Genomic DNA, 13,577 nt, shown 5'->3' on the forward strand with positions numbered 1-13,577 from the left:
CTGATCCAAACCCATTAGGTTGCCGATTTCTTAAAAACTTCTCCAAATTCAAACCAGGTGCTGAAAGTGGCAAAATAACCATGACATGCTCAAGTGTTTCTTCAAGCTTTTTGCATGAACAATTAGAGTTCACATTCTTTTAGAGATCAATATCCTCTGTACATTTTATCACCTAGGTTTTATTCAGGAAACCACAGCACCTCACTTTGAACTGGAGTGGTTTTATTTGTTGCAAGTTCACAATGTTACCAAAGGAAGCTAGATACACCATTTCTTTAAGTTGATAAGTTTATTAGAAGTAATTAGCACTCATTTGTGGAATACTAAACCACGAGTGCTTGGCTATCAAAATGTCCCTCAGTTCCAGAATGTTACGGGCTGTTGCACAGTAGTGTGTACAAGTCCACATTTGATACCAGTAGGTTACACTCATATGGAAACTGCAGATTGAGATTGTGGTGCAATTATTGCAAGGTACCAGTTACAGGAGGAGCCCTGCATTGTACTCAGTGCAAGTCATCCTTGAACTAGGACTACTTACTGAAGTTAGTGAAAATGAAGTCACTCAGAACGAGATGAAGTTTCATTATCACTACCAGTTTAAAAAGCCACTCTCAACCTTTTACATTCTAAATCCTGGTCACATTAGCCCATTTTCTCTCAAGCTAGCTGGCATGAATGTCTGAAGATGCAATTAACACTTCCAGTGTGCAATACTGTACTTGAAGCATACTTTATACCAAATTGTTACAAGAATTAGTTCCACCATACGGATTTGCAAAGTTGTAAAATTAATACTTCAATACATAAAAGATACTGTTGGTTAATTGCTACTTGTATTACTACAAGTAATGCAACCCCAAGGGAGTCGGTATTTTAAAAAGTTCAACATACTATTACAGAACAAATTCAAACTGGAATTAATTGATACCTCCCTCTATTTTTATTTGTCAAATTACAGATTTTTGTATTACAGACTGGTATTTCTCACAGGCAAGCTCGTTCTTTCACTATCAATGGTCACAGCGTGACACACGCTCCACAAATCTGAGCATTGTGCAAGAATGTAATTACTGACATTAGTGACATCACATCGCCTCCAAAGACAACAAAATTTACAAGTTATTGCAAAAATCTGAACAGAATAGTGCATTACACTAGAAACCAAAAAGAAAACTCCATGCTTTCTGAACACAAAGAGGAAGAGCAAAATAGCTATATTGGAAGGTGCTGTATGGACATAATGGTTTACTGATTGAATACATGGTAAAGAAAACTTACATTACAATTAGAGAGAAATCCTTTTCAAAATTCATAATTGTGATTTGGTCAAAACCACGAGCATTTAACCACTGATTCCTGTGTTAAATTAATATTTGTTACATTTATTGGATGGGTTGTGTACTAAGTAAGTAGTTCTTTAGGCAGATTTTCACAAAAAGACACCTAATCTATTTTTTTTTAAATCTTTTCTCCAGAATATTATACAAGATTGTAGAGTCTGAAAATGAAGGAATCGCCCAGATAAAGTTGGGTCAAAATAACTGGTGCATGCATCCGCCACCGGAATTAGAAGGGAAGAGCAAAAGGTTCTTATTTATAAAAAAAGTGATTTAAGACTTAAAATTTATTTTATATGGAAAAAGTGTTGGCGGATTTCCTCCAGTCTGATCGGAGTGGTGTGAAGAATCAATGCAGCGATCTGCGGCCGCTCTTATGGTAAGTGCGAGTGGTAAAGGGGATTCCGGTCGGGGTTTTGTGAAGACACCTGCCAGTTACCAGTTTAATTGCTGCAGCACTGGCTCCGACTCTGTGGACTGGTCTCCTGGAGGTCCACGCCCCTGGTTCGGCCTGAGCTTCCACCTGCGTTCTGAGGTTCATTCTTCGGCAGCTTTTTGGCTATACGAGGGTTTTAAAAAAGACATAGCAAGTTATTATGGACCTTCCTCTACTTTAACATAAAATTCAGTCATGCACAAATTATTGAGAAATGATAGATAAAAATTTCAGACAACCTCTAGTTGCTACTGTCATCTCCCGAGAGGCTGAAACTCCAACTCGCGTGTGGAAATTAAGGCCAGGATGTTGGCCTAAAGAAACTTTAAGGCTGCAAGATAGACTCATGGCCCTTGGCCTTTTCTGCTCCCAACCTCAGATTGGGGGATGTTTTCAGATTTCCACCTGCCCTGGAGATACCCAACTCCAGCTGCACTTCTGGCCCCAGGTACATTTATACAGGAGGCCAGCCAGCTCCTGGCTTCCATCAGAAAGTGTAGGAGCAAAGACTTGCTGCAGCTGGCCACAGAGGCTTTTAAAATCCCCTACCAAGAAAATATTGATGGTGCCTGGTCACTGCTCTGTTCACAACACTCCCTTTTTTTTGCCAAGGTCCCCCCCTCCACCAACCTTTGAACATTGGGGCCAAACAGGCAGCTTTTGTGTCCAGTGTCTGAAGAGTACAAATGGCAGGAAACATGGCAGAAGCATGGTTTACATACACCTGCCCATTGAGGGGTGGGGTCAGGGTGGAAGACACAGAAAGCCTGGACTATGAAGTTCAGACAAAGATGTCACAATGGTGTTCATGGGGTGGAGCAAAAGGCCCGCTTGGAGATCACCAATAAGCCTCAAAACTAGAATGTTTTCTCATGGAATATATCAAGAACAATGCTCAGTTTCAGGTGCCAAAAAACAAGGTGTAAAGTGATTATCTTGATACATAAGGATCTTCCACCTGATAATTCATGCAATTAGAGTAGATCATTTTCTAGATGCTAAGAATGCATCCTTTACAAAAGATGGAGCTTCAGTTGGTCTTTTGCTCAAAAATTGAGCTATCCGTAGAAGGTCTGAGGGGAACTATTCTGATGGAACACTCATTTTAAGATAATGCACCTAGCTTTGTGGAAGAGCTAGAGGTCATGATATACAGCTTTAAACTATCCAGGCGCTGAGGCTTCGTAAGTGGATGATTATTGCTTGGCTTACACAGATTTATTATTTAGGTTCTGAAGCCCTAGAGGGAATATTTGAAGAATGACAGTTTACAGGAGGCATGCATCCAGTGTTATTCACAGAAGTAGGTGGGAATTCCACCCAGTTCTGGATAAGATTAAACATGTGGCAGTTAAATTGAACATCTGGTTTCCAAAAAAACTTTAAATCTTAAATTTCTAGGTGAGTCCAAACCTGAGGCACGACAACCATTTTAAAAAGTCAGTGCTACGAATTGTATTTGTGTTTTGAGCATTGGGATTTAATTCTGTCCCATTCCTTGCTTTCTGCCTAGAACCAGATTGCTGATCTGCAACTAAGCAGTAACCTGGGTGGAGGAAGGGGGGGGCGGGGGGAAAAAGCCAGTAAGCAGCACGTTGGGTGCAGGAGGAAGCAAAGTGCCAGTGTTTACTGATGGCAGAGGTGAGGGGGGTGGGGAAATGGGCCAGTATGAATTGGAGAGGTTGCAAAGAGACAAGAGTCCCAACTTGAACTGGGTTAGAGGGCAGTAGAGTGTCAAGTTTAATTCAAGTGTCTGTGAAAAAGATTAAAAATTTATCAACTGTCTAAATGTTGAGCATTAACTAGAATACACTTTTAATCTAAAAATTCAAAATTTTTCAAGAACCACCTAAAAATGCACAAGCTGGCATAACTGAAAGGAATGCACACAATTCTAAATTTGCTGCCCTGATTGGTCACCCATGGGCAATAAGATCCTCGAGCTGCTAACGGAGATAGATAGATATATTTTAGAGTTGTTGATACAAGTAGTTTTAAAATGTGAAATACAATTCATTCCCAAATGCCAAGCAACTTTCAATAAAAGTCAGCACATCTCTTTACGCTTGGAATTTTGGGAGAAAACTGTCCATTTTAGATTCTAAAATATTACAAAATTAATCAATCAAAAATCAACTTTTCCAGGTTGGTTTGGTTTTGGGGGGGGGGGGGGCATGAATTTTGTACATTTTGTATGTATTTCTTCTTCAGGCTCATATTTAACATTTTCTCTTTTCAATACAAGCAAAGGATATCAGGTGCACTTACAGTGCATGTTAAAAAAAACATGTAACTACTTGTTTTCACAAGTTATCAGATTATCAGGACAGTTCTTGAGCAGCTTTTATTAGTTTAGCATAAATGCATGATGATGCTACCACAAAAGACTTATTACTTGCAATTGGCTGATCTAAAGTAGTGATTCAGTATATCTCCTAAGGAACAGAAACAGCAAGATCCTGTTAATAAACTAGAGCATGATGTAACTTCAAAGTGAAAAATTCCTGCAGGGATACTGCCCAGCAATTCACCTTCAATGATTCCAATCTCAATGTATGTGGAGGATAAATGAATGAACAAAGTGCATTAAAAAAAACATTACACTTACCACTTTAAATGAATCAATGCACAACTTTGTGCTATGAATCAGCAGGGCTACAAAAGGGCTGAACCAACCAATCTAACAGAAAATGCAGTTCCAGAGAAGACAACATACATGCAATTATCAAAAGGCAGAACAAAAAATGACAGGTGATCAGAAAACATATTTTTAAGAAAAAAAGAGAATCTGGCTGCATACTTCAAGAATAGTCACATACCTATGGCCATAAATATTTCATTCACATTCATTGCAGTCTTTGCTGATGTCTCCATGAACAGCAAACTGTTGTCATCTGCATATGCTTGTGCTTCCTGCAAGACAAAGCAACCTGAATTCTAAGCAGCAGCAGCACCCAAATGTCTGGTACAGCCCACACATCTAAATACAAAATAAACTGGGGCTGCAAGAACTAAATTTTATACGAGGAGAAAACTGAAGGCACATAAACTCAATTTTGTACAATGACTTACCTGGAATTCCACAGCTCTCTTATTTGCAAGGTCAGCCTTGTTACCAGATAATGCAATCACTATATTTGGGCTGGCTTGTCGCTGCAGTTCTTTTACCCAGTTCTTGGCTCGTGCAAAAGTGTCCTTTAAATAAACAATAAATTCATTATTGGAGCAGAGCTGCAGATCCATAACAGATTTCATCCCACTGTCGAGCATACATCTCCCGGTGGCTCGTTAGGAAGCGGTACATCAACTTGCATATATATAGCGCCTTAAACGTAGTAAAACGTCTCAAGGTGCTTCAAAGGAGCGTTATCAAATAAAATTTGACACCAAGCCACAAAGGGTATTAGGACAGGTGACTTGGTCAAAGAGATAGGTTTTAAAGAGAGTCATAAAGGAGGAGAGGAGTGTAGAGGGGTTTAGGGAGGGAATTCTAGAGTTTAGGGCCCAGGCAGCTGAAGGCACAGCCACCAATGGTGCAGTGATTAGAATTGGGGATGCGCAAGAGGCAAGAATTGGAGGCGCATGGAGATCTTGGAGGTTAGAGATAGGGAGGGGCAAGGTTATGGAGGGATTTGAAAACAAGGGTAAGAATTTTAAAATTGAGGCATTCCCTCACCACACAGACTGCAGCGGCTCACCACCACCTTCTCGAGGGCAATTAGGGATGGGCAATAAATGCCAGCTTCGCCAGCGACACCCACATCCCACGAGCGAATAAAAAAAATTCCCAGACTGGGAATGGTAGGTGAACGGGACTTGGTGCCAGTTAGGATACAGGCAGCAGCGTTTTGGATGAGCTCAATTTTATGGAGAGTGGAAGATGGGAGTCCAGCCAGGAGAGCATTGGAATGGTTGAATCTAGGAGGTAACCATTGGAATGGTTGAATCTAGGAGGTAACAAAGGCTTGGATGAGGGTTTCAGCAGATGAGCTGAGGCACGGGCAGGGGCAGAGACGGGTGATGTTATGGAAATGGAAGTAGGCAGTCTTGGAGTGGATATGTGATTGGAAGCTCATCTCAGGGTCAAATAGGACACCAAGGCTGCGAACGGTCTGGTTCAGCCTCAGACGGTGGCCAGCGTGAGGGATGGAGTTGGTGGCTAAGGAACGGAGTTTGTGGCGGGGACCAAAGACAATGGCTTCGGTCTTCCGAATATTTAGTTGGAGAAAATGTTTGCTCATCCAGTCAAGTAAGTAGTGTGGCAAATGAGAGACAGTGGCCGATTCGAGAGGGGTGATGGTGAGGTAGGGCTGGATGTAGCCAGCATATATGTGGAATCTGAATAGATAAGAATGGATCCAAGCGAGCGCAGTCCCACCCAGCTGGACGATGGAGGAGAGGCATTGGAGGAGGATGGTGTAGGTCAACCGTGGCAACGGCTGCAGACAGGTTGAGAAGGAGGAGGAGGGATAGTTTACCATCACAGTCACATTGGATGTCATTTGTGACTAAGCCGTTGCAGTTCTGAGACAGGGGCGGCAACCTGATTGGAGGGATTCAAATATGGAGTTGCGGGAAAGATGGGCACGGATTTGGGAGGCAACAACACGTTCAAGGGCGAGGGGAAAGGGAGGTTGGAGATGGGGCAGTAGTTTGAGAGGACAGAGGAGTCAAGGGTTTTTTTTTGGGGGGTGAAATGGTAACGGCAGATTTGAAGGGGAGACGGACAAAACCAGAGAGAAACAATAACAATAATATCAGCTAACATGGTGGCCAGGAAGGGAAGTTGGGTGGTCAGCAGTTTGGTGGGAATAGGGTCGAGGGAGCAGGAGGTGGGTCTCATGGTCAAGATGAGCTGAGAAAGGGCATGGGGATAGGAGAAAAACTAGACAGATGCAAGTTCACGGCTAGGGCAGGGGGGAACCTTAGGGTTGGTGGGCTAGGGGAAGGGAGGGAAGTGGCAGAAGCAGCTGAACAGATGGCCTCAATCTTAGTGGCAAAGTAGTCCATGAGCTCCTCACACTTGTTGGAGGTGAGGGTGGAGGAGGCAGGGGAAGAGGGGTTTAAGACTGTTTGTAGTGAGGAGAAGCCAGGGGTTATCTTTGCATTCCAGGATGATCCTGGAATAGTGAGCAGTTTTGGCAGGGGAGATCAGGACCCAGCAGTACTTTACGTGGCCCAGCCAGATCTGGCGATGAATGGCTGAACCAGTTGTCCATCATAAACATTCAAGTCTGTGTCCCTTGGACTTAAGGGAGCGGAGATATGGGCCATACCAGGGAGAACGACCAGAGCGAAAGAGGGTAATGGTTTTAATGGGGACAAGGGCATCAAAGGTGGAGGTGAGGGTGTGATTTAGCTATTACTGTAGCTACTGATCTGCTCAGTCAATTTAGACAGGAAATGGTACACAGTCTTAAAATTTTCAATGAGCTACACAATCTAGCAATCTCTTGCCTTACACTGCAGGGTTTTAGGTTATCTGCTACCCAATTTGCTTGAGAAGTAAGGCGCTCCCGGGCAACTAAATTTGATTCAACAGTTGACTATTCAGGCATAAAACACTACCTAATTTGGAAAATATTTTTGCTAACTAATACTACATAAATAAATACACAGCATTATTAAACCAGTTTCAAAAAAGCTCTTGTGACTGAACAAATGAGCAACTTCAATTGCTCAGAGGCAAGACTGGAACATGTACAGGCTCAGGTGCTGACAATGTTGTTGATATTATGCGGCAAGTTTTTAAAAAATCGTACGTTCAAGGTAATAAGTACCAAGACACTCAATTGCACATGCAAAACAAGTGGGGGGGGGGGGGGGGGAAGGGAAGTGATGAGGGTGAGGGGTTATGGTAAGTAGATAAAAATGTCAGGAGATGTCTCTGTGTGCGTTAGTGCTAAGAGTTTTAGTTACATGAATGACTTAAATAAAATACTAGAAGCAAAGTTAAGTTTAGCAAATCAACATTCATAGCACGCAATAGTGAGCAGGAACCAAAAATCCAATGAAGTTTTGCAATTAACGCTCAAGTACAGAACACTTATAAACATCCCAGTCTGGATTCCCAGCGTGTCAATTTGAAATGAGGAAATAATGAAAAGAAAATACTTGTAAGTTTGGTAACAGCTGCAAATGAAGGTCATATGTCAGAGGGGAAAACCATCAGATATTACAGATCTATAAATAGGGCTTGGGGATGGTTCCAGGCCTGCTCACTTTTTAAAGCGACACGTCACACTGAACAAGTTTAGCTGAATTCACTGAGAAACTAACAATTTGTAGGCATGACCGAGGTAATCTCGGTTGTTGAACTTGATTTTCAGCAAGTATTTAATATGGTTAATGGTAAGCCCATTTGTATTGAATTGCCCCTGTGTTAGTGAGTTGAGAATTTAGTGTTCATTGATAGAGTATTAATGTACCTCTTTCCTCCTCCCCAAACTTAAAACAAATGAACCTTCAGGTTTACGAACAGACACAAGACTCAACATGTAGAAATAATTTGGTTTTGTTTAAGATTTCGTGCCTAGATGCACACAACTAGAATATTTTAGGAAAAGTCAATTGGACGAGCAGGTAACAAGATCTGATAGAATCCTGCTATGGTTGAATTTGAAACCCAGCAAGCACCAACACCCAATTACCAACTCTGAATTTCATCAGTTTTCTGTCAAGCTACACAAGGATATTATAGAAAGGGAAATTTACAAAGGAGATTATATGACTCCAGGTGGGTGGGTGGGGGGGGGTGTATGTATTGTGATGCATGAGGCATCAAAACAGACATAATGGATGGGCCAGGTGGTCGTCTCCTGTCTGCCATTTTTGTACGTTGATGCGCTTGGTTTCTTAATGGACGAGGAGCATAACAGAAGCCGTGGACTAAATCTAAAATCAACGCTTTTAGCCATGTTAAAATGAACAGAAAACACTCTGGCCAAAGATATTTGTTTAGCATCATAGGTCCTAGTCAGTGAAAATTTACAATTCATCTGAGGAGGCTAAGAGCCCTCTTCAGTATGTACATCAGTGCCTGCCTCAATTCAAAAGGGAGGACATTCTTTTGGGTGGGGAAGGAGGGAGAAGAGGAAAAGGCAGCAAGAGATTACTTACTGTGTTGGTTATATCGTAGACCACAATGGCAGCCTGTGCCCCCCTGTAGTACATTGGTGCCAAGCTATGATATCTCTCTTGCCCAGCAGTATCCCAGATCTCAAATTTAACCGTCGTATCATCCAAGCAGACCGTCTGCGTTAGAAAGGCAGCTGAAAGTAAAATTTGATACAGGTACTCATTTCAGGCAATGAGAAAAGGAAAATAAAAGTTTCCTGTATTTAGTCTGATGTTAAACTATTTTTTTAAAGTTCAAAACCTGGTGCAGAGTAGGAAAAATAATCTTGTTGGTTTGGCCTCAAGCCCACAGTTACATCTAAAACAGTTACTAAGCCAGCAGCCCTGATTATTTCCAATGTAATCCAATTAATCAGCTCCAGTTCTTTCTAAATCAGTTTTGTTTCATTATGCTGCAACATTTTATTTGTGAAAGGGCCAAGTTCTAGGAAGTTAACTATGTACATTTTCTGGAACCATCAAATCCATTGGTCTGCGCCCCTTCGTGCTCAATTGGGTCAGTGCTTTAAAGGCACCTGCTGTTTTAAAGTTCAGTTACTCCTGTGAACTGAAGTGATAGCACAGTTTTATACAAGAAATTAATCAATAAGCAATAGGATCTCAACTGATCAGTTTGAATTCATGTTTAGGGTCTGCAAAGCATGCACAGGAATAACGAAGCAAAAGTTTGTGAACTATGTTTAGTTCAATCTTGGTGAAGGAATGCTAAAAAAGAGAAAAAAAAGTCAACGGAATCTTAGTAACCTCACAGGCAAACTTCAAGCTGCGTAGTTGGCAATTTTGCCAGAAGGAAATAAGTCATCTGGGAACGAAAGATGGCTTAATTTTTCAATAATATTTAATAGTCTCATGCCAGCTACTGCACATTTTGGAGAGCTTATGGGACTCAATGTCAGCGTGACTGTGTGCAAGCACGCTCACCTGAGTCAGGAGATCATGAGTTCGAGCCCCAATCCATAGACTTTAGAACATAATCCAGGCTGACACTTGTGTAGTAGAGGGTCCAGCAGTCGGAAATGCTGCTTCGACCAAGACGTTAAACCGTGACCCTGCCTGCCCTCAGCATTATTTGAAGATGAGTTCTCCTAGTGCCCCGGCCAACATTTATCCCTCGACCAATATTACTAAAATAGAAATGACCAGATAATCTCTCATTGCTATTCATGCCAAGTTGCAGCCAAGTTTGCCTACATTACAACACTGACTACATTTTTAAAGTCCTTCATTGGCTGCAAAGTGTTTTGGGTGCCCCGTGTAATTGAAAGGTGCTATATAAATGCAAGGTTGTCCTTTTTATTAGGATTGAAGGCCATTTCAATTTTGGCACAATCTCTTCCAGTGCACCTGAATCAAGTATATGTTCTAAGCTTCTTCGATTATCTTCAGTCAGTGTACTACCATTTCATGTGTAAACTTCAAAGATCACACTCTGCAAATTCACATAACAGACTTGTGTTTTTGGATCCAAGTCTGCTCTTTGTAGAGCTCAAGTAATCACACCAATATAGGGAGCAAGCTGCTTTAACGGTACAGAATAATATTCTCCAGTCATCTAACAATGACTCAGGACAGCAGCCCCTACATTAAAATGCATATTCTTTAGGGCAGTTATCTTTCTGGTTCATGCTAAATAAACAGCTCCAAATGCACCTTTGCACAAGAGAAACAAACTTGCATTACTATTACATTCTAAATCCAAGCTTGGGAATGACAGTATTACCAAAGTATTAAAAGCATTAAGAAAAAGTAATGGTAGTCATTCCCTGCTGGAACTAGAGATTTACAAGCTCCTATCAAAGTAAAGTGGCTGTTTCACACTGCCTCCTTCTGACCAGCACTTACCACCTGCAAACTTCCCTCAAAAATAATTAAACTAATTGACCTCAGGCTTGTGCTTACTTATAGAAATTAGACTTTGCGGTCTTAAAAGGTACAGGCCAGCTTTAACAGTTCTGATATTAACAACCATATAACGTGCAATCTGTTCTAACACTACAATAGCTATAAAAAGTGTTGGGTTTTTTCATATAGCTGTCTCCAGCTGCTGACAAGTCTTGCCCATTCAATACTGCATATTTGTTTACACAAACTATAGCAATCAAGCCCATGCATTAAAACAGGCAACGGAGTAGCATTTGGGAATCAGACACTCTGCTGTAAAATGTACAAACATCCAGCATCTTAGTAGATATTCTGCACACACATCTTAAGGCATTTCTTTATTAAGATATATAGGATCTGAGAGATTGGGGGAAAGTGCAGGTCCCTTCCCTCCCTCTCAATCCTGTGGAATGCACATCCTGTGCCACGTGGGAACTCCAGGACGCTTCCCATGTCCTGGACAACCATTGGTGCAGGAAGTGTCATCAGCTGGAGGAACTCGAGCTCCGGATTTCAGAGCTTGAACAGCAGCTGGCGTCACCGCAGTGCATCCGCACGGTTGAGAACTACGTGGATATCACGTTTCAGGAGGTGGTCACCCCGCAGCTTGAGAGTACAGGCAGAGGGGGATTGGATGACTGCCAGACAAAGAGGAGCAGGCAGGTAGTGCAGGAGTCCCGAGGGCATCTCACTCTCCAACCAGATACTGATGAGGGAGAGGGTTCCTCTGCAGAGTGCAGCCAGAGCCAAGACCATAGCACCATGGGTGGCCCAGCTGAACAAGGTGGGGGGAGGGGAAGAGGAGAAAAGGTCAGGAGAGCAATCGTGATAGGGAATTCCATAGTTAGGGGAGCAGACAGACGTTTCTGCGGCTGCAGACATGATTCCAGGACGGTATGTTGCCTCCCTGGTGCCAGGGTCAAGGATGTTCCTGAGTGGCTGCAGAACATTCTGGTTGAGGGGAGGGGGGGGGGGGGAAAAGAGAAAAAAAAAGAGGGCCATATCGGTACCAATGACATAGGTAGAAAGAGGGATTAGGTCCTGCAGGCAGAGTTTAAGGAGTTAGGAAAGAGATTAATAAGCAGGACCTCAAGGGTAGTAATCTCCAGATTACTTCCAGTGCCACGCACCTGGTGAATATAGAAATAGCAGGATAGAGAAGATGAATGTGTGGCTGTAAAGATGGTGCAGGAGGGAGGGCTTCAGGTTCCTGGGGCATTGGGGCCGGTTCTGGGGGAGTTGGGGCCTGCACATGCCAGACGGGTTACACATCAACAGGGCCAGGACCAATATCCTTGCGGGGAGGTTTGCGTGCAGTTGGGGAGGGTTTAAACTAACTTGGCAGGGGGATGGGAACCTGAGAGGAGATTCAGAAGGGAAAGTAACAAAGCTGGAAGTGGAAGGCAAGAGAGTAGTAAGTGAAATTGGCAACAGAAACAAAGGCCAGCACCAAATAAGTTCAAAATAGGAAAAAATGTTAAAGAGGCAAAATTAAAGGCACTTTATCTGAATGCACGCAGCATTCGCAACAAGGCAGATGAATTGACGGCAAACAGAAGTAAATGGGTATGATCTAATTGCCATTACGGAGACATGGCTGCAGGGTGACCAAGGCTGGGAACTGAATATTCAAGGATATTCGACATTTAGGAAGGACAGGCAAAAAGGAAGAGAGGGTGGGGTAGCACAGTTAATCAAGGATGAGATCAGTATAATAGTGAGAAAGGATCTTGGCTCAGAAGATCAAAATGTAGAATCAGTTTGGGTGGAGCTAAGACACATCAAAGGGCAGAAAACATTGGTGGGAGTTGTTTATAGGTCACCAAACAGTAGTGGTAATGTAAGGCACAGTATAAAGTAGAAAATTATAAGTGCATGTAACAAGGGTAATAAAGTAATCATGGACACTAATCTACATATAGATTGGGCAAACTAAATCAGCACTAATACTGTGGAGGACGAATTCCTGGAATGTATACGAGATGGGTTTCTAGATCAGTATGTTCAGGAACCAACTAGGGAACAGGCTATTTTAGATCTAGAATTGTGCAATAAGGGTTAATTAATAATCTTGTTGTAAAGGAGCCCTTAGGGAAGAGTGACCATAATATGATAGATTCTTCACTAAGTTTGAAAGTGATGTAGTTCAATCCAAAACTAGGGTCTTAAATCTAAACAAAGGAAACTATGCAGGTATATGGCGCAAGTTGGCTGTGGTTGATTGGGGAACTACATTAAAAAGGTATGATGGTAGATAGGCAATGGCTAGCATTTAAAGAATGATACATAATTTGCAACAAATATACATTCTTAAGGCACAAAAACCCAACAGGAAAAGTGGTCCAATCATGGCTAACAAGAGAAATTAAAGATAGTATTAAATCAAAGGAAGAGGCATATAAAGTTGCTAGAAAAAGCAGTAGCCTGAGGATTGGGAACATTTTAGAATTCAGCAAAGGAGGACCAAGAAATTGATAAAGAAAGGGAAAACAGAATGGGAGTAAACTAGCTAGAAACATAAAAACAGACTGTAAAAGCTTCTATAGGTATGCAAAAGGGAAAAGAATGGCGAAGGCGAAGGTCCCTTACAGACAGGAGAATTTAGAATGGGAAATAAGGAAATGGCAGAGAAATTAAACCAATACTTTGTGTCTGTCTTCATGGAAGAAAACAAAACCTCCCAGAAATACTAGAGAACCAGAGGTCCGGTGAGAATGAGGAACTGAAAGAAATTAGTATTAGTAAAAAAAGAGAGAAATTAATGGGACTGAAAGTCAATAAAT

The 13,577-nt window shown here is 42.0% G+C and overlaps 1 protein-coding gene across 4 annotated transcripts in view; it reads right to left on the reverse strand.

Annotated features, from left to right (window-relative positions):
* Nucleotides 1-270: 270 nt before the first annotated feature.
* LOC137299899 (ras-related protein Rab-5C) overlaps nt 271-13,577 on the reverse strand; it is a 39,104-nt gene continuing 25,797 nt past the window's right edge. For all 4 annotated transcript variants that reach the window (XM_067968877.1, XM_067968878.1, XM_067968879.1 and 1 more), the window contains 4 exons: nt 8,896-9,047; nt 4,849-4,971; nt 4,596-4,689; nt 271-1,899 (listed from right to left, as the gene is read on the reverse strand). In XM_067968877.1, coding sequence (XP_067824978.1) covers nt 1,784-1,899; nt 4,596-4,689; nt 4,849-4,971; nt 8,896-9,047 — 485 coding nt within the window. In that variant the 3' untranslated portion in view covers nt 271-1,783. The remainder of the gene's footprint in view (nt 1,900-4,595; nt 4,690-4,848; nt 4,972-8,895; nt 9,048-13,577) is intronic.

Source organism: Heptranchias perlo, chromosome 30, assembly GCF_035084215.1.
Source record: "Heptranchias perlo isolate sHepPer1 chromosome 30, sHepPer1.hap1, whole genome shotgun sequence".
Taxonomy (NCBI): Eukaryota; Metazoa; Chordata; class Chondrichthyes; order Hexanchiformes; family Hexanchidae; genus Heptranchias; species Heptranchias perlo.